Genomic DNA, 22,806 nt, shown 5'->3' with positions numbered 1-22,806 from the left:
TTAGTACTGAAACTCAGAATTTCTGAATCTTCATAGACATAGTGTGTTTATATGTGTAATGTATCAACACCGTATCCACCAAATATAATCATTGATGATATGATAAACCCCCATCCTCACTGCTATAGACGGGTCCCCCACTGTAAAATGTATTTATTATATGTTTTAGTGGCAAAGACGCCGTGTGAATGAGCACGGTTCCATTATTTCCCTTCAACAGTGAATGCACCATCTATCCGTTGTCCAATCAGCTTTCGCTATTTTGTGACCGAGGGATTTTGAACTCGCAAAGCGTCTCAGCCGTTTCTTTTTCAAGTGCTGCCGCTTTTTTATTATCCATAAACACAAAGAAAACCAATTTCACATGCAACATGGACGTTAATTTAAGGAAGAAACTGACCCAAAATAGCATCGCATACAAAAGCGCACTGGACCGAATCATAGACAAGGTGAGTTGATGTTGCTCTCGGGTGGAGGTAAGTTAACGCTGATGTTACCCTCCGTTTGCTAACGTCAGCTAACTTTTATTATATATTTAGCATTTCTTGTAGATTATAATATGTGTGGGAAAAAATCCTTAAGTGCGCTAAGTTAACTGCGGCTGTTCTTTCAACAGTATTCAAAGCTTCAATATCACGACAGCGGGATAGAGGTGGACATCGAAAAGATAAAACCTAGAGGTAAGTTAACTGCAAGCTATTAAAGCTTAACTAACAATCCATGCGAGACCGCTCTGTACGGTATAATAAATAACATGACCGTATATAAAGATACAGTCGTCATGCTTGTGAGCATATCTATTTGATATTATATCAACTAAAAGTGCCTACAAAACATTATACAAACGATTCATGAACAGATCATCCAGACAGAGAACAGAACAATTTAAGTAAATACCAACAAAATTGCAAATATTATAAATCAGGTATTCATCCAAGTGAATTTAAAAGTAGATGTTTCTGAAATGTAAATGATAAAGTGCCCTGCTACTTTTTGCAAGTGTCTGGGACATTAAATCCAAAAGGTTTAACCCTATAATAAATAATAGGGGGAAATGCACTAAGGGTTTTGTAAATAAACAGGAGTCAGTGTATTGCAGTGTGTCTGACTGGAAGCCACACATACTGTTGACATCTGTTCAGTGTCTGTCATGAGATCTCATTGTGTATCTCTTCTGTCTTGACTCCTTGTTCGATGAAGCTCTCCAACGCTACATGACGCAGTCCAGAAAAGAGCTAAGCAAGCTGGAATCAAAGGTTTGGGCTTTAACCACACTTTGCAGTCACGACACAGAGTGTATTTTTCCAGTCTTTTTTGTCAGCAGCCTTTATAATCAAACACATGTTTTCTCCTCAGAGCCTGGCAGATCTGACAGATGAGTCATTAAATGGTTAGTATTAATCACCTTAAATGAATGACATGTAATTTGCAGAGATGTGTATGAATAGTTGTCATCTAATTACTCTGATATTCTTCCACCACAGCACAGAATATTACAGGAAACTCTGAGGTAATGTGCCTTTTGTTTATTAAAGGGATAGTTCAACATTTTGGCAAATTGGCCCAGTGCCATAATCCCTATAGTTTTAGGAGTAGGTTCATTACCTTTAATTGTCAGTGCAAGCTATTTTTAGAGCGGCGGAGCAGAGCTGTGAGCTAATCAGAGCTACGCTACTGAGGCTTATGAGATTTCTTGGTTTCCCTCATCAAACTCATCAAATACACAATCCAACAACTCCAAAACGCTCTCGTGGACAAGTTGTGACCTGCACATTCACCATGCTATGAGATAATAACAGAACATTATGAGACAGAGTTGTATTTGAGGTAAATTCATGCAAAACTGCTGATGTGCGTTCCCATCGGTGGCAGTTTTCCAGAAAGACTATAGGGGATTATGGCAATGGGCCAATTTGCCAAAATGTTGAACTATCCCTTTAAGACATCCGTCTTAAAAATCTCATATATTCAGTTCATTGCGGATTGTTTTCAACAGCTGGACTTCATGCAACAAGATGGCCCGGCTGATGCGACTTGTGTATCCCTCCACCAGTTTTCTGGAGATGATTCAGGTAAGAAGAAATGATTGCAGAGTAGACACTACTGACATATGAAGCAAGTTGTATTTGTGCTGTCTCGTGTTGGGTAACATCTCTTTTCCCTGCTTGTGTACTAAAGGGATGTCCAGAAGTGACACAACCCAGCTGACTGTGAGCTCTCTGAATGAGAGTCGGACTACTGTCTCTGAAACTGAGCTCCAGCCGGAGGACCAAGACCAAGATCTGGAAATGACTCTGAGGAGTCACGGCTCTTTAGTGGAGCTCTACCCCAGCATGATCAGCCGAATAGAGAAGGCCTGGCAACGGCAGAACGTCTCGGAGGCCGCCGACTCTGTGGTGAGGAGGTACCGCAGGTGGCGACGGCATTCCAGCAGAAGCAGTCTCAACTACACTTTCGTCGTCCCCCAGACGCACACCAGCAACAGCAACGAAAGACATATGACCAGCAGGGAGAACTCGAACAACCGGGGGAAAAGGCTGTTCACGAGGGTGGAATCTGACCCTCTCCGACCAACCGGTCTGCAGACTTTGCACGTGCAGCAGCCGTCTCCGAGAAGACAGCAGCACCAGTCTGTCCTCGTGATGGACTTCTCTGGTGCTTCTGACGCCTCTCTGCTAACAGAGCCACTGAATGAGACCTATACTGTGTTTGAAGTGTCCCAGCTGGGAGAAAGGCCCTGCGCTTATGCCCCCAGTCCTTCACGATCCGGCTATCTCACTGCAAAAGCATCGCTGGACACGTCTCCTAGGTCTAAAAGGTTTTGTGCACACCCACAACAGGCTGCTGACTGCTCCATGTACGCATCAGAGATCAGTGCTCTTAAAGAGAGACCTGACATCTACGGCTCCCCAGTCAGGCAGAGTCCCTTAAAAGCAAGGATGATGACCGGCTTCAATACATCACCTCGCGTCTTTTCTAGAAGCCCAAGGAAATATTCTCTGGAAAGCTTTTCCAGAGAACCTGTGAGGCCCAGGTCAATCTCCACTTCTCTGTCCTCTCCTCCACGAAAGTACTTTGTGCCTCCGAGGACGGAGCCCCATCTCTCCCTCCAGCCACAGCTGCGTTCACCTCGGTCAGCCACAGGGACGGGACGTCTCAGACGGCACCTGTCTTTCCACTCGTCCCTGCCGTCGATCCCCGCCTCCTACTCGCCGAAGAAGCTGGACGAGGACTTTCTGAGAGCCTACCACAAGTTCGTCTGCCTGAACAAATCGTCTTTCTTCAACAGCCATCCCTGCCGTCTCTGCGCCAGGAGCTCCGAGGCCAGCAGGGGCCACTCCTCCCCGGCCCTGGCGGCTCTCGCCCTGTCACCTCACCGCTCCGTCCTGAGGAAACGCCACAGGGGGTTTGGCTGGGGTGAAGATCCACAGTCCAAACGCTCCAGGGACAGTAGCTGCACATCCTCTCCGGGCTCCAGCCGCCACAGGAATGAGATGCTGCGGCGCTGTCTCTCCCCGGCTAAGCTGTCTTATGATGACCTCCCCTACAGCTCCAGCAAACACAGAGTGTTTAATGAATTCAGCAGACAGCAGCAGCAGCAGCAGCAGCAGCAGCAGCAGCAGCAGCAGCGGTGGTGCTCTGCAGATGCACATCAGGAAGCCTGGATGAGACAGGGCCGGCCTCTACCTGCAGCTGAGTTCTCTGACCTGGGTAGGCCTCCTCCACCAGACACTGCATTATACACTATTATTTCTGCACTTTCTTGTTGATTAAATTATTTTCCTTTTAACAGCAGGTTCGCTTGAGAGCAGAATGACAAATGGCTACTCCCCAAGGTAATTAACAGAAATTAATGTCTCTGATGTTGTTCAGCCTCCCAGCATTCCCCTTACACCTCTCTCCTCTTCCCATCATGTGCAGAAAACGGTGGTAAACCTGTGAAGGAAAATCGTCACGACATGTTCTGCAAAAAGGATGGAAGACGTTTGCGATGGTTCAAGTATAATCCCTAAGATTAGATGTTACTTTGAAGTGTAAATATCAGCAGGTTCAGTCTGATTCTGTATTTTATTAAACTGCAATGTCAATGTTGAGATGTTACAGTGGTGATTGTTTTTCATCTTTGTGTTTCTGTTATTGATGTGTTCCTTCTTAAGATTTATTTCTTGTAATATCGCCTCAAATAAAATTGTATTTCAAATGTCCAAGGGCTTTTTCTGGGTTTTAAAAAACACACACACTTTACTCTTGTGCATTTTTCACTTTTATTTAATTTTTGCATTATAAAGTTCAGAGAACAACGATTCCAGTCAGACCCAAAAAACAAAAGATCAAAAGAGTACCGTAGTGATTTTTTAGATAGGTAGAAAAGTAAACTAGATTAGGAAAAGTAGAGACAACATCACTTTTTGGTCACTAGCCTTGTGCGCTTTTCTGACACAATAAATTCTATGTAATGCTCATGTTAAGGTTTGGAATGTGAAAACATGTAAACTAGTTTGAAAATACATTAACAACAATCTTCCAAAAACAAAAAGTTAGTGTTGTGTGGTCATGTGCACCTGTAATCAGTGACACTACCGCCACTAGAGGTCAGCAAAGGCAACAAGTTCAACTCCTGATATCACTACAAGTAGGAATAACTCCAGACACTTTCTCCAGTCTAAGTGACATTTCACCAACATGTGGGCTCCTGCAGTGGCACCATGATGTTGACATAGTGGTTACCACTCCAGCTCCACTGGGTATTTCCCAGTCAGGCAGGCGGTGCAGTGGCCCACTCTCCTGCTGGACTTGTTACTGCTGCTGATCATCTTGTCCTTCTCCTGGTGGGAGGCGATGCCCTCCTGCACAGCTGACACCAGGCCCTCCACTGTCAGGTACTGAACGCTGTCCGCACCTGAGCCACAGTTCAAGTGTTAAGTGGGACACATTTCAACTTTTTCATTTTATTCTGATGATGTCAGGTCTAATTCAGAAACAAATGTGAATCTGCTGTTGGGTTCACAACCAAAACAGGCAAACTGTTTTTTGTGTCCTAGAAAATATTATCATTTCGTTAGAAACCATGGATATATAACAAAAATCATGTCTATTAATCCCTTTTCAACCGAAAAGCCAGAAAACCTAATACTGTAATAAAAAAAAAAGTCAATTTTTTTTGCAAATTCTCTTTTTTTGGCAAAAGCAGTACAACAGTGGATAGACAGAGAAGAAGTCAAGTGTAAAAAAAGTCAATATAAAGCATTGATACATTAAGCACATGGAGTAATAGATGAATGAGCATGTAACTACTGACAGTGACGTACCACTGTGTCAGCACTTACCAATGTATCCAGCAATGTCCTGGAACTCCGGCTTGTTGGCAATCAGCTCCTCCTTGGTGGGAATATTGATGCCCATGTAACAAGGGAACCTGATTGGTGGTGAGGCCACTCTGATATGGACCTGTCACACAATTAATACAGATGAATACAAGTCAGTCTTTATTTTACAAAGGAGCATTGTTTCTCAATAATATTAGATTATCTCCATGACTAATGATTTCATCTGGTACTCGCTGAGCACATATCTCTCGGTTACTTTGATGAATCATTATTGAAGGCATCAAAAGTCGGAGTTATCTGGTTATTCACAAAAAAGTTCTTTATCTTATATCTGGGCCCCCTCTGGTTTATCCTGTCATCTCCTGTCTACACCCATAAAGAGCATTAGTGAACAAACCTCTGTTGCACCAGCTTCCTTCAGCAGTTTTATAATGGGGGAGATGGTGTTCCCTCTGACAATGGAGTCATCAATTAACACCACTCGTTTCCCTGTGAAATTGTCCGTCAAAGCTCCGAACTTCTTGGCGACTCCCAGTTGCCTCAAACGGGTGTTGGGTTGAATAAAAGTTCTCCCCACGTAGCGGTTCTTGCACAAAACCTCAATGTACGGCAGCCCGGCCTGTGAGGGGAGGACAGAGGTCCGTGAGGAGGAGGAGGAGGAGGAGGGTGTGTGGTGTGACAGCATTTCTTTACAGTCAGAGCATACAGCTGGAGCACAGACCTGCTGAGCGTAGCCCAGTGCAGCGGGGGTCGCCGACTCCGGCACGGTGCTGACCACGTCCGCGTTGGTGGGAGCCTCGATGGCTAACTGTCGACCGCAGCGTTGCCTCACAGTGTAGACCATCTGTCCTGTGGTGCAGAGGTTTGACGACGCTGATTACGCAGCTCACTCGTGACAAATATAATGCAATGAAGCAATTACAAAGCTAATCAATTAATAAATACCTTCAAAAATAGAGTCTGGTCTGGCAAAATAAACATATTCAAATATGCAGAAGGCAGGGAGGTCTCCCTCAGGGCGAGGCACCACACTCAGAGACTTGACTCCGTGTCTGGATATCTGGACGATCTCTCCAGGGCAGACCTCTCTGTAATACCTGAGAACCATGAGACAGGAAAACCTTTCTTAGCCCCAGTTCTACAGTTACAGGTACATCTAAATAAATATATCAGAATATCATGGAAAAGTCCATTTCCAGTAGTTCAAGTCAAACAGCTCCAACCAAGTACTGCATATACATGGACATACTTTTCAGAAGGGCAGCATTTCCATATTAGAAATGCTTTTTTAAATTGGTCTTTTTAATATTCAAATTTGTTGAGATACTGAATTTTAGCTCTTCATTAAATGCAACCCATAATCATTACAATTAAAAGAAATTAAATAAATAAAGACATGAAATATTTCATTCTGTGTGTAATGGATCTATATAATGTATTAGTTTCACTTGAGTTGAATTACTGACACAAATAAATGTTTCCATGATATTCTAATCATTTGAGATAGACCTGTACACTCAGAGGATATATTATATTAGTGGTAAATACATACTTGGCACCAATGGACTGAAAGCTGCAGGACTCTGATGACACCACCCACCCCTCAGTGTCCTCCTCTCCAGCACCTGAAGAAAGGGACAGAGAATCAAGTTAATCATCCTCCAGCTCACATGTGTGTTCTGATGAATCAGAGGCCGGTGGAGACACGAAGCGCTCCGGCTGCAGCTCTGATAACCTCCAGTGAGGCCTCCACTTTACAGATAGTGGGAGTTCAGGTCTTTTAGGGACACATGTTGTTTGCGTTAAGGACATACAGTGTCCCTGATGCAACTGGTTTATAATACCTGGGGTGTGCAGTTTAGAGACGGGGACAACCCGTCCGATGCAGAGGGGTCGATTTCCGTAAGGGTCACGCACGGCGTAGATGACATCTTTGTACATCACCAACAGTGAGTAGGACGTGGGCGTCTCCATCATGAGGTTTTTAATTCTTAAACAAAAAAGAAGCTCATATTAAAATACAGTATAGAAACAGGTTCATGTTAAACACAGTGTTATATTATGACATGACACCGACCTGGCGACCCAGTTGGGTGCATCCAGCTCCTCCATAGGTGGAGTCAGCGCCAGCAGCTGGGTGATGAGCTCGCTGTCTGAGCTGGTGGAGAGGCCCACGCCGTGACGCATCACCTGAACATACAGGTACACACACACACACACACACACACACACACACACACACACAGTAGGTTGACTTTTTCTTTCCTGGTATCCTTTTCATTGATTTCAAGGAGCGGATCTTAGTCAAGGGGTCACCCTCACCTTTTTCCTCAGGGCGTGAGCATTAACCAGCTCCCCGTTGTGTGCCACGGCAATCTTGCCATGCAGTGTGTCCACCACAAAGGGCTGGCAGTTCTGCAGCTCTGAGATCCCAGTCGTTGAATAGCGTGTGTGACAAATGCCAAGGTTGCCATAGCGCAGCTTCAGAAGAGCCTCTGGTGGGAAAGCAGTGCTCACTAGTCCCATCCCCTAAGATACAATTAAAAAGAATGCACGAGGAGGAGAAGAGTGAGACGTGTTTTCACTTGCACAATCTACACGTGTGTGTTGTGCCTCTGCATGTTTTATTTAAACCATGTGTTTCTTTGATATTAGTGAAGGTGCTTCTTGCTCATGATTTACTGTTACCTTGTGGGCTGCGTATGTGGGCGGACTGGCTCCATCACATGTGACGATCCCAGCACTTTCCTGTCCCCTGAGTAAACAGACAGTCACAGTTAGATGTAAATGACAGCAGTGTCGGAGTATCAGTGGGATGAGTGCTCTCGTCTCTTTTCTGCAAGTCTCAATATGAATCAGCTTGTTCGATTGTTAGTGTGTTGTGAGCCTCTCGGCAAACTAAACTGGTTTGACTGGAGAGAAGAAAAAAAAATGATAAAGCCGGAATGAGGAGCAACAAAGCAGGAACATCTGCCTCTGCTCTGTGGCTGCCATGCAGGGGGAGTCGTCTTGCTGCAGTTTCAGCCTATTTACCAAGCTGCTTCTCGGATTACACTTGGTCCCGCCCCCTCAGCACACAGCTTAAGCCAGTGGTGAGGCTGCTTTTCTGCATGGAGGCGTTGCTTTCAGGCTTAACCGCCTGGTTGCCTAGGGAACCGGGCAGCAGAGACAGACGGGGCTGGGGGGAAAAAGAAAGCGTTTCCAGGTCAGCTCAAACATGGAGAAGGGAGCAGAGAGACAAAGAGGAGGTGATATGGAGGTGGTGGTGGAGGAGAAGAAAGGCTCAGTGGAGAGGCAGTGGGGGGAGGCAGAGGTGCTGGCTCTCATGTCCGTGTGGGACGAGGTGGGAGCCCAGCACGTAGCTGAGAGCAGAGCCACATTTGAGTTGATCTCAGAGCGCCTGAGGAGGCTCAGTGTTGTGCGCAGCTGGTGGGAGTGTCAGGCCAAGTGCAGGAGCCTGGGACTTCAGAGCAGGAAGCCTGACGCAGCAGCAGCAAACTACAGCCCAGGAGTGGATGCAAGGCCGGTGGAGGGCTGGGAGGAAGAGGTGGAAGATGTGGGTAATCAGAGAGGAGTCTACCCTTCCTCAGTCACTATCCCAATGCAGGAAGGTAAATGTAGGTTTAACCCCAACTCTGGCCTCAATACATTTTAGTATTTAAACCTAAAGTCAGAGGATTTCTTTAGTGGAGCTACTTTAGGCCTGAGGCTGAACTAAGAAGAACTTCGTTTGATGAAAAAAAAAAATCCATCCGGTTGAATTAAACATTTTTATTCTTTAAAGGGACAACGAGGAGTTTGTATTTGGTTATAGAAAAGTCTCATATTAATGTGGATGAATCTACGTTACCCACACTTATTAATGGGTCCATTTTCGATAAATATATTGTTTTGTCTTTATTGTTATTTTGTTATTATTATTTAGTGGTCGGCTTGCCAGGCATTTCCTACTTTCGGTTTCACAGACGCTGCCCCGCGGGTCATGGGAATAGCGCTACCGAATCGCCGTTCATGGTCGGAACTATGACGGTATCTGATCGTCTTCGAACCTCCGACTTTCGTTTTTGATGAATAAAAACATTCTTGGCAAATGTTTTCGCTTTCGTCCGTCTTGCGCCATCCAAGAATTTCACCATGCGTGCGGAGGCTCATGGGAAATGTAGTGTGAAAACACTTTGCGTTCCAAAACTCCTCGTTGTCCCTTTAAATCAATCTAAAGATAATAGTGTGCGTGTCCATGTGTGCAGGAATCAAGAGTCGCATCCACCGAGCTCTTCCGTACACCCCCAGCGTGACGGAAGAAGGGGGCCGCCACTGGACCGACGACGAGGTGCGAGCGCTGCTGTGCGTGTGGGCCGACTGGCGCATCCGGGAACGCTTGAAATGCACGCTGCGCAACAAGTCCATCTTCCAAGAGATGGCCCGTCAGATGCAGAGGAACTTTGGGGTGGTGCGCAACTGGAAGCAGTGTCGGACGAAATACAAGAACTTGAAGTACGACTACAAGACCGCCAGGAGCGCTCACGCCGCCGGGGGCAGCGCGGCGGGAGGAGGACCGGGGAAGTACATGAAGTTCTTCGATGAGGTGGAGGCCATCCTGCAGGACGGCGCGCTGGAAAACGGCTCGGTGGAGATGCAGAAGAGGCTGTACGATGGAGAGGCGGCAGCAGGGAGGACCAAAACGCCAGCAGGCCACACAGCACAGACGACGGCCTCGGAGAGCGAGGTTGTCATAGAGATTGATGACGGTATGTATTCAGTCCAATAGTCTAAAAGTGGTTTGGTGTTCCAAGCTGTTCAAGTCACTTCCTCTACTGTTTATTTCATCTCCAGATGACACCAGCGATGACTACGACATGGATGGAGACATGGAGGCAAAATGGAGAGTAACAGGTGTGTAACATCAAATCATCTGATCAGCTCACGGTGTAGGTTTAGGCCATCGTGCTATGTCCTTAATCAATGTTTATTCACTTTGGATGCTCTTCCAACAGATCCATCCAGCTCTGACCAGTTCCACGTGGTCACGGTGTCGGACACGGGTCGGAACTGGAGCGACCAGGAGGTGAGAGCGTTGATACAAGTCTGGTCGGACGAACACGTGTGCAGGCAGCTGGAGAGCTCGACCAGGAAGAGAGACATCTTCGTTCAGATCTCCAACAGGTTGATGCAGCAGGGCATCGAACGCGACTGGAAACAGTGCCACACCAAGTACAAAAACCTCAAGTACCTTTACCGCTCCCTTCAAAGGGGCAAGACTGACGAAACCGACCCGAGACGCCTTATGAGGTTCTACAGCGAGGTGGACGCCATTATGAATCGCACCACCAATGGCTCGCCGCACGCCACAGGACCTGCGGACCACCAAGTACATTCAGGAGGATTTGCGATGATGGAGGGTTGTGAGGACTATTTGTCAAAAGCCAACGCAGCCACGACGATGGTGGGAGCGATGGAGGAGAGAACTTGTAGCTCTGATTCTGTCTCCTCCATAAGCCTTGACGTTCCGCCAAGTGTTGAAGAACCGAGGCCTCATGTAGTTAAGGAGCATCACTTGGACCAGCAGCACAGATTAGTGGGTGAGCCCAGCATCATTATCCATTTTATGTCTAGTGTGAAAGCCAGTTCAAAGTTTTATAGTATGGGGAGCAGAGAAGCCAAAATCTTCTGAAAGTGCTGTCATCAGCTAAATAAATTCGTACTTTACACCAACCTCAGCCTCTCAAACTACAAGCAATTATATGAAACTTTTATAAGGGTCAGTTCATCAAAAACCGCTACAAAAAAATATCTCACATAGCAAGCATTCCAGGATAGAAACAATGTTTCTTTTTTCAATGTTTAGTGCCCCACAAACAGGATCCTATTGACTTATCAGCAAGGTTGGTCCAGATTTTAACAAAATAACAGGGTCAAGTGCATCAACTTTGCCAAACAAAAGATTGTTTATTTGACAATGGTAAAGTTTGTGCCAACAATCCTTCAATGAAGCATTAACCTACAAAATCGTATTCTACATCATCCACATCAGTTTTTAAATCAGTGACAATTTCTGCAATTGACACTAAAACTTACTCATGTTGCAATGTCTGTTACAATCATTGCAATGTAATTTTTTCCTCTCACAGATTTCCAAAGCTGTTTCATATAACTTAGTTACCTGCATACCACTCGATGTGAAAACATGTCATTTTTAAGTTGGGTGAACTGGCCCTTTAAAATTTAATATATGTTTTAATTTAGAATATTAAAAATTGGTTCATTATAAATGATGACAATTTAATTTATATTTCATTTTAGTGATGTAATACTGTAAAAAGTAAACATAGTAAAATGAGATGAAGCTCAGTGTTTTATAATGCTGTGAATGCTGTGATCTATCCATGTCCCCAAATGAAACTGGGTGGTGTCTCAGCCTTTAGGTTTGAAAGTTATCCTTCAGGGTTAAAGCTGCTTTCAAAATATTTCTTTCTTTTCTTTAACTATCCATCTGTCCAACTTCCTTTAAACCACACATCAAATCAGTTTCCTGTGTCGAGACAATGGCCTGCTGTCTCCTAACCTTGTCATACTGTATACTGTTTGCAGACTCTGAGAGCAGGGTAGAAAAAGAAGATTCTTACTCATCAAGCAGAGGACTGAAGAGGAAAGCCGGGGATCAAGGTTTGAAATGTGCCTCTCTCTGTAATCACTTTGCATCTCACATGACACTGACTGAAGGCTTTGTAATTTCCGTCTCAGTCCCGTGATTTGCCATGAAGCCTCATAATGAAATTATGGATAAGGGTGCCATTGTGACTGCTAACAAAAGGCACAACCAGCGTTGTGAGGTTTCTTTTTAAAATGCATTTCCTTGCAGATTACAGAAATGGTGCTCTTAAAATGCAATTAGTTACATATTCCATTAGATTGCTCAAAGTGAAAGAGAAAGGTAGCTTGCCTCCCAAAGCTCTCAGCAGATCCCTGAACAGGCAGGTTGGTATTTATGTTGTTGGATAGAAATAAGCCAAATAGACATCATGCCTCTCTGAGAGCTTTACAGAGGAAAGTGAAACTGCGTGCGGTTCTTGAAGATGTTTAATGTCTCTTCTAGAGGCTTCTTCAGGTCTAGCTGACAGGTTAGAGAGTTCATGCATTTGACCTCTTGTTGGGGCGTTGACACCTTACAAGTCACTGAGGTCCCATGTGAGTTGTTAGGGTCCACCGAGCCATGAGGGGTGTTAAAGGGATAGTGCAACATTTTGGCAAAATGGCCCATAATTCCTATAGTTTTAGGAGTAGGTTCGTTACCTTTAATTGTCGGTGCAAGCTATTTTTAGAATGGCGGAGCAGAGCCGCGAGCTGCTCAGAGCTACACTACAGAGGCTCATGGGATTTCTTGGTTTCCCTCTTCAAACTCATCAAATACACAATCCAACAACTCCAAAACACTCTTGAGGACAAGTTGTGACCTGCACATTCACCACGCTATGAGTTGTTTTCGATTCATGTGGTGTGACCAGGACCAATGTGGTCATAAACTTCCCCCTCTGTTAAGTGATGGTCGTTCCAGTCTTAAAGCAGAAGTAAGTGGTCCGGTCGTTTTCGCTAATGCTGCGTTCCAGGCAGGCTTTTGAAATCGTAAATTACAGCTTCAAGTCACAACTTACGACTTTGTAGCGTTTCAGGCAACCCACTCGTGTTTTTCCGACCTGTTTTACCGGTGAAAGTCACTATAACGGCCACTTGTAACTTCCGACCGGTGAACTTGTACCAGATCGAACTGGTACGACTTCACGGTCGGAAAAATACGAGTTTCCTTGAACGCACCATAACAGTCCTCGTCCCTACGTCACCACATTCATGGCGTTCCTTGGCTGCACACACAGCCCTGCATGCCGTTCTCTCTCCTCATTGGATAAAAACTGTAGGATACGATAAATGTTTTCTCCTCGGCTCAGAGCAGAGCAGAGGGACTGACAGACCCGTGTTTCAGACCAAACACTCTATGTAAGTGATTTCTGTCGGAAGATATAACTATTTAAGACTTATATTAACACAAATATATCACTTACTTCTGCTTTAAGTCTTTGAGAGTCTTTTCCTCTTTCAAACCATCTGTCCTTTGTGGTCTGATTCTGTTTCAGTCCTAAAATGTCAATCTCATTCAGATCTAGGAGGACTGCTGAGTCCTGACTCGACCTATTAAATACCATGTGCTTTGTTTGTCTCCCCAGTGTACAGGTCTGTGCATTCCTCGCTGTATTGAACTGTGTACACTTCATTACTGTGATTATGTCCGGGTGATTAGTCCTGTGGGTGGACAGGCTTCTGTCTCGGAGCGTTACTGGGCTACAAATGAGCAGGGACTTTGTCTTTATTGAGGCTTCCCCTGAATTCTTCAGATACTCCAGCACCACAACATTGTTCAGTTGTCTGCTATGGATCTGTTTTAACAAAAGGACCACTCTGAATAACCATGTGATTTAAGAGCTTCACTGATATGTTTTTGTCCCCTCTATTCCCATGTGCACGTTCTGAACCCAGTGGTGTAGGGGATTGATAACCCCCAGCCTTTGCTCCAGTGGGTGGTGAGGGTCAAACAGGAAATATTGATCTGTGAGTGGATTTTCCATGTAGCTACTTCAGAGCTGAAGGTTCAGTCTTCTTTTATGTGCATGGCCCAGTTCAGACAACACCAGACTATTTCCTCTGACCACATCTGGAATGAATTTGATGTTGCCATTCACTTAGATTTGCCTTGATTTTCTCAGAGGGCTTCCGCTCCCTGTGTTTTTATGGTGTGGTCCATGTGCCTACACCAGGAGCAGCTCATGTGATGGATATCAGGGCTGTGCTCTTTTACTTAACCTTCACTAAACACAAGTGGTCATGTCTGTTCATGCCTGCTTTTACAAGCAGCTTGATTGACCACTTGTGATTGGATCTCATTTCCCTGTCATATTAAAATTAACAGGTGTTTTTTTATCCATTGGCAATGAAGAAATATTTTTGCTTCATTGGTGTGGCATGGACGGCTGCCAACCAGCGCAGCTGGGATGGCGGCCAAAGGTTTAGCAATGTCGGAGGTTTCAAAGTTACTGCTGCTGCTGACGATGGGTCTGAGTGGGGCTGCCAGCTTGTGTATCTTGGAGGGTCCATAAACAAGTGGAGCTCTGCACTAGATTTTTGGATGACAGATGAAACGTCTTGAAGAGCTGCGAATGAGCCCAGGAGTCTTTGCATAGCTACCTTGAAGAATTTTCACAGTCACGTGAAACATGTTGTAAATTGTCTGTTTTTTTCTAGTCGGTGGTTTGCTTGTTAGCTAGACAATCTTAGAAAGTGAGCGACTATGCAATAACGTTAACAAGCTGATCTGCAGGCATCAGTCAGTGAATGTAGATGTAAAAAGTGTCTTCATTTAATACAGTAGCCTATATTGAGTTAAGAATGTTACTGTTCTAGTCTACCACCTATTGAAATTGTGACAGTTTTTCCTATTTTATGCTCTAAAAATATCATAAAGATATATGTATTTTTTTTTTTTAAAACATAAATTTAAACAAATGTTCACAATTAGTTGTTTTTTTTATTAGAAATAAGAACATCTGGGTGGTGTAAGATTGATAGTGTGAAATAAAAAAAAACCTGCCTCTGTTCTTCTCTCCAGAAACCAAACTCCAGACTCCAATGAAAAAACTGAACACTGGCTCTGACTTTCCTGAACACATGGCCCAGTGTAAAGAAGAGCAGGATCACATCCCAATCATTAAGATCAATTCAGTGTGTTCAATGGCCTCCTCTAAACCATCCCACGTGAGACAGGTAATACTGATGACATAGTACAAGAAATTATGCAACAATAATAAACTAAAAACTTATTAATCATAGCTCTAAAGACTATTTAATAGAAACAACTGTACTTTTTATAGTAATTAATCATTTTATTCATTTTTACATTTTATGACCGAAATGATGAATCTAAAAAATAATTATGAAATTGATGAAATACAAAAATAGCTGTAAGGTATTGGCGTAACTCTGGGTAGCACTACATAATACGGCCCGCGACTTACAGCGTACCTACCGCTCTCTTGCCGCGTAGGTTGCCGCTTATTTCACACAAGTACTGAGTAACTGCAGCTCACTTTCCCCCGTTTCCCCCGTGCATTTACAGTGTAACTAGGCTGCGTCTTAGCGCGTAACTTACATCCTGCTTCACACCAACTTCCACAGAAGTACAGGGTAACTCTCGCTGTTTTACAGTTTAACTTGGCTGCGTCTTGGTACGTAACTCCTGTCCTACTTTACACCAAATTACACAGTAACTCTCGCTCACTCCGCCACTAATTACCCCGCATTTTACAGTATAACTAGGCTGTGTCTTAGAGCGTAACTCCCGTACAATTACGTCCTACTTTCCCCGGACTTACAGTGTAACTCCTGCCAGGTACATTAGAAATTAAATAGTCTACTGTACAATATGTTGCAATCCATGTTTTCCAAAAGTGTCAGCAGCGACATTTCACCTCTATTTCAGAGATTTATTATTCATTATTTAATTGTATGGTTTGGAATAGGTGAGAAATGGGTATAGAGTGTGGACATTTTCCAATACAGTAACAGGCTGGCTGGTAGCAAACTTACCTCTCTAAAATGCACATCTATGAAAGTCTAGTTCTGTCATCCAAGGGCAAAACACAAACTATACAGTAATACATCCACAATAATGAGTCATTCGGAGAGTTAGAAAATGTTTTTATTATTTATTAACCAGAAAACACATGACACATCCACATCCATGATCATTCATAAACTTTAAGTACAGTAAGTACCCTACTGTAAGTGAGCACTGTTACCCCTCCTTAGTCTGCACCTACACAGTAGCTGTCATGCACCTACACACTACTTGTCTTAGAGTTACCCAGTAAGTAGAGGGTAACGGGCTGTATTATAAAGTAATGGCTGTTACTCCCTCCTTAGTCTGCACCTATACAGTAGCTGTCATGCACCTACACTGTACTTGTCTTAGAGTTACCCAGTAACTAGAGGGTAACGGGCTGTATTATAAAGTAATGGCTGTTACTCCCTCCTTAGTCTGCACCTATACAGTAGCTGTCATGCACCTACACTGTACTTGTCTTAGAGTTACCCAGTAACTAGAGGGTAACGGGCTGTATTATAAAGTAATGGCTGTTACTCCCTCCTTACGCTGCACCTATACAGTAGCTGTCATGCACCTACACACTACTTGTCTTAGAGTTACCCAGTAACTAGAGGGTAACGGGCTGTATTATAAAGTAATGGCTGTTACTCCCTCCTTAGTCTGAACCTATACAGTAGCTGTCATGCACCTACACACTACTTGTCTTAGAGTTACCCAGTAACTAGAGGGTAACGGGCTGTATTATAAAGTAATGGCTGTTACTCCCTCCTTAGTCTGCACCTATACAGTAGCTGTCATGCACCTACACTGTACTTGTCTTAGAGTTACCCAGTAACTAGAGGGTAACGGGCTGTATTATAAAGTAATGGCTGTTACTCCCTCCTTAGTCTGCACCTATACAGTAGCTGTCATGCACCTACACTGTACTTGTCTTAGAGTTACCCAGTAAGTAGAGGGTAACGGGCTGTATTATAAAGTAATGGCTGTTACTCCCTCCTTAGTCTGCACCTATACAGTAGCTGTCATGCACCTACACTGTACTTGTCTTAGAGTTACCCAGTAACTAGAGGGTAACGGGCTGTATTATAAAGTATTCTTTGTTATTCCCTCCTTAGAGTGCAAATACACTGTAATTGTCCTGCAACTACAATGTAGTTGTCCCGGAGTTACCCAGTACCTACAAAGTAGCGGGCTGTATTATAAAGTATTCTTTGTTATTCCCTCCTTAGTGTGCAAATACACTGTAATTGTCCTGCAACTACACTGTAGTTGTCCTGGAGTTACCCAGTACCTTCTACTACAGCTGTAACTACTGTCTAAGTAGAACCAGTAAGTTAGAACACAGTTTGTTTCACGAGATAACATCATCTGAAAGTACAGTAATACAAAGACAAAACTAACTGAAGTGTCCCTGACATCATAAAATAACAGATTTCTACTGGCTTTTGTTATTTACATTAAAGTTCAGTTTTGTTCCTTCTGTTATAAACTGTTTCATTTAGTTTTGATCCATCTGTCTGGTCCTTCTAGGTCTAAAATAGTCAGTCAAGTCAGTTTCATTTGACAAAATGTACTTTCTAAGTTAGAAGAGTCAAGTTGAAAAGATCGTTGTGATACTACTATCACACTGGAGTGTGACACTCAGTAATGGAGACTGGATGGGCTCCTCCATAAAAGGTGATCTTGATCTTGATCCAGCTCCTTGGGTCAAGGCAGAGATCAGGGTCATGGGTGGCGTGCCATCTCCCTCGTCAGGTACCATTTTCATGGCATCTCAAAAACCTCACCTGTGTAGAAACATAATTATATATTGTATCATCAACTTCATCACATAAATGCATCACTGTAAAACAAAGTGAGAAAATTAATAACTTTGAACGGTACAGTTTTTCTCATCATGGAATAGGTACTTAATCCCGGTTTTACCTTTCACATCATAAATCATTAGCCTTTTAAACCATAACTTGTAAGCATATTAATCAATTACAAATTATACATATTTTTTTCTTTAACTATTGAGTAAATATTTTAACCATTTAAAAATCTTCAATTTTACAAAATCAATGCTATGACCATACTGTTTCACAACTGTAGGCTGCACCAGTACATTATTGTTACTCTTGACTGTATTCATCATACCATTCATGACCAACAGTAACGTTAGCTAATGGAGCTAATGTGGACAGTACTAACACAAATACAGTTCCCGGTTAGCGTGGTTCAGGGGAAAACACACACTATTATCTTTAGCACAAGCTAACATTGCTAGCTGCGTTAGCATAGCTACTTAACTCACCAAGAGGTTGATAACGCGGTCAAACTGCCGTCGCACAGGTCCTCGGTTCATCCCTCTCGTCTCCCGGGGTGTTTGCTCTGTGTTTATATCAACATATCACATCGTAGACATTGCATAATTTCCCTCATTTCTCCACTTCGTCTCCTCCTGTCGTCCCTGGCTGTGTCAACAAGCTCCGTCCTCGCTGTGAGGTGGGACTTTCTACCTTCTCAACAGGCAACCAATGGCAAGTGAGCAGCTTCTGGTCTGACCAATGACAGATGGTCAAATCTGAGAGACTGTGATTGACAACTTATTTCATCCTATTTGACAACCACAGTCTCTCAGATTTGACCATCTGTCATTGGTCAGACCAGAAGCTGCTCACTTGCCATTGGTTGCCTGTTGAGAAGGTAGAAAGTCCCACCTCACAGCGAGGACGGAGCTTGTTGACACAGCCAGGGACGACAGGAGGAGACGAAGTGGAGAAATGAGGGAAATTATGCAATGTCTACGATGTGATATGTTGATATAAACACAGAGCAAACACCCCGGGAGACGAGAGGGATGAACCGAGGACCTGTGCGACGGCAGTTTGACCGCGTTATCAACCTCTTGGTGAGTTAAGTAGCTATGCTAACGCAGCTAGCAATGTTAGCTTGTGCTAAAGATAATAGTGTGTGTTTTCCCTACTGTCCACATTAACTCCATTAGCTAACGTTACTGTTGGTCATGAGTGGTATGATGAATACAGTCAAGAGTAACATTAATGTACTGGTGCAGCCTACAGTTGTGAAACAGTATGGTCATAGCATTGATTTTGTAAAATTGAAGATTTTTAAATGGTTAAAATATTTACTCAATAGTTAAAGAAAAAAATATGTATAATTTGTAATTGATTAATATGCTTACAAGTTATGGTTTAAAAGGCTAATGATTTATGATGTGAAAGGTAAAACCGGGATTAAGTATTCCATGATGAGAAAAACTGTACCGTTCAAAGTTATTAATTTTCTCACTTTGTTTTACAGTGATGCATTTATGTGATGAAGTTGATGATACAATATATAATTATGTTTCTACACAGGTGAGGTTTTTGAGATGCCATGAAAATGGTACCTGACGAGGGAGATGGCACGCCACCCATGACCCTGATCTCTGCCTTGACCCAAGGAGCTGGATCAAGATCAAGATCACCTTTTATGGAGGAGCCCATCCAGTCTCCATTACTGAGTGTCACACTCCAGTGTGATAGTAGTATCACAACGATCTTTTCAACTTGACTCTTCTAACTTAGAAAGTACATTTTGTCAAATGAAACTGACTTGACTGACTATTTTAGACCTAGAAGGACCAGACAGATGGATCAAAACTAAATGAAACAGTTTATAACAGAAGGAACAAAACTGAACTTTAATGTAAATAACAAAAGCCAGTAGAAATCTGTTATTTTATGATGTCAGGGACACTTCAGTTAGTTTTGTCTTTGTATTACTGTACTTTCAGATGATGTTATCTCGTGAAACAAACTGTGTTCTAACTTACTGGTTCTACTTAGACAGTAGTTACAGCTGTAGTAGAAGGTACTGGGTAACTCCAGGACAACTACAGTGTAGTTGCAGGACAATTACAGTGTATTTGCACACTAAGGAGGGAATAACAAAGAATACTTTATAATACAGCCCGCTACTTTGTAGGTACTGGGTAACTCCGGGACAACTACATTGTAGTTGCAGGACAATTACAGTGTATTTGCACTCTAAGGAGGGAATAACAAAGAATACTTTATAATACAGCCCGTTACCCTCTAGTTACTGGGTAACTCTAAGACAAGTACAGTGTAGGTGCATGACAGCTACTGTATAGGTGCAGACTAAGGAGGGAGTAACAGCCATTACTTTATAATACAGCCCGTTACCCTCTAGTTACTGGGTAACTCTAAGACAAGTACAGTGTAGGTGCATGACAGCTACTGTATAGGTGCAGACTAAGGAGGGAGTAACAGCCATTACTTTATAATACAGCCCGTTACCCTCTACTTACTGGGTAACTCTAAGACAAGTAGTGTGTAGGTGCATGACAGCTACTGTGTAGGTGCAGACTAAGGAGGGAGTAACAGCCATTACTTTATAATACAGCCCGTTACCCTCTAGTTACTGGGTAACTCTAAGACAAGTAGTGTGTAGGTGCATGACAGCTACTGTATAGGTGCAGCGTAAGGAGGGAGTAACAGCCATTACTTTATAATACAGCCCGTTACCCTCTAGTTACTGGGTAACTCTAAGACAAGTACAGTGTAGGTGCATGACAGCTACTGTATAGGTGCAGACTAAGGAGGGAGTAACAGCCATTACTTTATAATACAGCCCGTTACCCTCTACTTACTGGGTAACTCTAAGACAAGTAGTGTGTAGGTGCATGACAGCTACTGTATAGGTGCAGACTAAGGAGGGAGTAACAGCCATTACTTTATATTACAGCCCGTTACCCTCTACTTACTGGGTAACTCTAAGACAAGTAGTGTGTAGGTGCATGACAGCTACTGTATAGGTGCAGACTAAGGAGGGGTAACAGTGCTCACTTACAGTAGGGTACTTACTGTACTTAAAGTTTATGAATGATCATGGATGTGGATGTGTCATGTGTTTTCTGGTTAATAAATAATAAAAACATTTTCTAACTCTCCGAATGACTCATTATTGTGGATGTATTACTGTATAGTTTGTGTTTTGCCCTTGGATGACAGAACTAGACTTTCATAGATGTGCATTTTAGAGAGGTAAGTTTGCTACCAGCCAGCCTGTTACTGTATTGGAAAATGTCCACACTCTATACCCATTTCTCACCTATTCCAAACCATACAATTAAATAATGAATAATAAATCTCTGAAATAGAGGTGAAATGTCGCTGCTGACACTTTTGGAAAACATGGATTGCAACTGTGCTCATATTGTACAGTAGATATTTAATTTCTAATGTACCTGGCAGGAGTTACACTGTAAGTCCAGGGAAAGTAGGACGTAATTGTACGGGAGTTACGCTCTAAGACACAGCCTAGTTATACTGTAAGATGCGGGGTAATTAGTGGCGGAGTGAGCGAGAGTTACTGTGTAATTTGGTGTAAAGTAGGACAGGAGTTACGTACCAAGACGCAGCCTAGTTAAACTGTAAAACAGCGAGAGTTACCCTGTACTTCTGTGGAAGTTGGTGTGAAGCAGGATGTAAGTTACGCGCTAAGACGCAGCCTAGTTACACTGTAAATGCACGGGGGAAACAGGGGGGAAAGTGAGCTGCAGTTACTCAGTACTTGTGTGAAATAAGCGGCAACCTACGCGGCAAGAGAGCGGTAGGTACGCTGTAAGTCGCGGGCCGTATTATGTAGTGCTACCTAACTCTGTCTTTTAGGTTATTTTAAAGTTTTTAAAGTCAATTAACCCTCATGTCAATAAAATAAATCAGGTAATATTCTGACAAGAGACACTTTTTAGTCTAATTTTTAACCAAACATCCCATCCTGTGTTCCTCTGGTTGGTGCTATGAACGAGCTTTACGTTAAATAAAACGGCACTTGGAATATTTTATTTTATTTTATGATTTTTTTTTTTTTTTTGTATTTTAACACTCAAAATGCTGTCACATTTTCCCAAACTGCTGAAATACCGGGGGAAAAAAAATTCGTTTGTTGTCCAACTGTCTGCAGACACAGAACTACTTGTTGTCTGCAGTGTCCATGTGTGACCTGTTGAGAAATCCATGCGCTCTTTAATTTACCTCAGGGCTCTGTCACCACATGAGCCGCTTTAGGGCAGAAACTCAGATTTGGGGGCATTATTAACTAATATGAACTTAAAAAAAGTTTCTAAATGTCTTTATCCGCGGTGTTTCTCAGAGACAGTCACGCTAGAAAACACACACACCTCTCCTCCGCTGCTTACCTGTGCTGTAACGCCACCAGTCCCAGGGTTAGGACCTGCGCCACCTCCAGCTGTGTGGGCCACTCTCCGGCGGCCACGCAGCCGAAAACCCCGCACTCCTCCCCGATACCGGACTCCTCGAACTCCATGTCCCGCCGCTGCCGCTGGTCCCGTTAACAGTCTCCCAGTGCCCGGTTGCACCGAGCGGTCTGTGCGCGTGCGTTCGTGCGTGTGCGCACCCAGATACTATATTGACCGAGCACGTGCCGCTACACAAAAACAACTGTCCCGTTAAAACAACGTGAAGTCCGCTGACATGACTGAAGCGGTGAAGTCAGAGCGGAGCGGAGCGAGGGAGAGCGAGTGTGTGCGGCTCTACCAGCTCACACACACATCACCGACTGGAATCACTGCTAATTTAATCAAACATATTGATTTGACGACGCACACGCGGTATGCACGCGATAAAAAAAGTTAACTAATCAGTTTCCAACAATCTGAGTTTGTAATGGTGAATTTTCTGATCAATGAATCTATCACCGTTACAGAGGGAAAAATGTGATAGTTTGGTTGATAAATCCTGAAAAGTTCGTCTCCTTCAATATTTGGAGTTGGAGCGTCTTCCCACCACGTGGTGACCA

The 22,806-nt window shown here is 43.5% G+C and overlaps 3 protein-coding genes across 3 annotated transcripts; 2 read left to right on the top strand and 1 right to left on the bottom strand.

Moving 5' to 3' along the window:
* The first annotated feature begins 294 nt into the window (after positions 1-294).
* Positions 295-3,995, top strand: hjurp (Holliday junction recognition protein). The gene is made up of 9 exons (XM_085773744.1): positions 295-449; positions 617-680; positions 1,201-1,256; positions 1,357-1,390; positions 1,485-1,510; positions 1,997-2,072; positions 2,179-3,711; positions 3,794-3,836; positions 3,922-3,995. Exons 1-9 carry the CDS (start codon positions 372-374, stop codon positions 3,932-3,934), a joined length of 1,923 nt encoding a protein of 640 aa, XP_085629870.1. The 5' UTR covers positions 295-371; the 3' UTR covers positions 3,935-3,995.
* A 255-nt stretch (positions 3,996-4,250) lies between these two features.
* Positions 4,251-22,783, bottom strand: ppat (phosphoribosyl pyrophosphate amidotransferase). The gene is made up of 11 exons (XM_085773740.1): positions 22,187-22,783; positions 8,016-8,082; positions 7,650-7,856; positions 7,405-7,517; positions 7,172-7,317; positions 6,880-6,952; positions 6,273-6,424; positions 6,049-6,176; positions 5,725-5,946; positions 5,328-5,448; positions 4,251-4,900 (listed from the first exon to the last, which is right to left on the bottom strand). The coding sequence occupies exons 1-11, from the start codon at positions 22,312-22,314 to the stop codon at positions 4,725-4,727; spliced, it is 1,533 nt and encodes a 510-aa protein (XP_085629866.1). The 5' UTR covers positions 22,315-22,783; the 3' UTR covers positions 4,251-4,724.
* On the top strand, positions 8,312-11,046 carry LOC146988428 (uncharacterized). Its single transcript, XM_085773739.1, has 4 exons — positions 8,312-8,938; positions 9,575-10,075; positions 10,161-10,220; positions 10,322-11,046. The coding sequence occupies exons 1-4, from the start codon at positions 8,545-8,547 to the stop codon at positions 10,996-10,998; spliced, it is 1,632 nt and encodes a 543-aa protein (XP_085629865.1). The 5' UTR covers positions 8,312-8,544; the 3' UTR covers positions 10,999-11,046.
* Positions 22,784-22,806: the final 23 nt, after the last annotated feature.

Source organism: Trachurus japonicus, chromosome 4 (assembly GCF_045865225.1).
Source record: "Trachurus japonicus isolate A0001 chromosome 4, Traja_1.0".
NCBI lineage: Eukaryota > Metazoa > Chordata > Actinopteri > Carangiformes > Carangidae > Trachurus > Trachurus japonicus.
The sequence above is the reverse complement of the archived record's forward strand: the minus strand, read 5'-3'. Positions and strand labels throughout refer to the sequence as shown.

Bases quoted from the DNA above. Each gene is read 5' to 3' on its own strand.
- hjurp (XM_085773744.1), top strand. From the start codon at position 372: ATGGACGTTAATTTAAGGAAGAAACTGACCCAAAATAGCATCGCATAC. The intron at 1,391-1,484 runs GTTAGTATTAAT...CTTCCACCACAG, and splicing joins GACAGATGAGTCATTAAATG to CACAGAATATTACAGGAAAC. The intron at 1,511-1,996 runs GTAATGTGCCTT...TGTTTTCAACAG, and splicing joins ATATTACAGGAAACTCTGAG to CTGGACTTCATGCAACAAGA.
- ppat (XM_085773740.1), bottom strand. From the start codon at position 22,314: ATGGAGTTCGAGGAGTCCGGTATCGGGGAGGAGTGCGGGGTTTTCGGC. The intron at 7,518-7,649 runs GTGAGGGTGACC...CTGTATGTTCAG, and splicing joins CTCACGCCCTGAGGAAAAAG to GTGATGCGTCACGGCGTGGG. The intron at 7,318-7,404 runs GTCGGTGTCATG...TTTTTGTTTAAG, and splicing joins GCACCCAACTGGGTCGCCAG to AATTAAAAACCTCATGATGG.
- LOC146988428 (XM_085773739.1), top strand. From the start codon at position 8,545: ATGGAGAAGGGAGCAGAGAGACAAAGAGGAGGTGATATGGAGGTGGTG. The intron at 10,076-10,160 runs GTATGTATTCAG...TTTCATCTCCAG, and splicing joins TGTCATAGAGATTGATGACG to ATGACACCAGCGATGACTAC. The intron at 10,221-10,321 runs GTGTGTAACATC...CTCTTCCAACAG, and splicing joins GGCAAAATGGAGAGTAACAG to ATCCATCCAGCTCTGACCAG.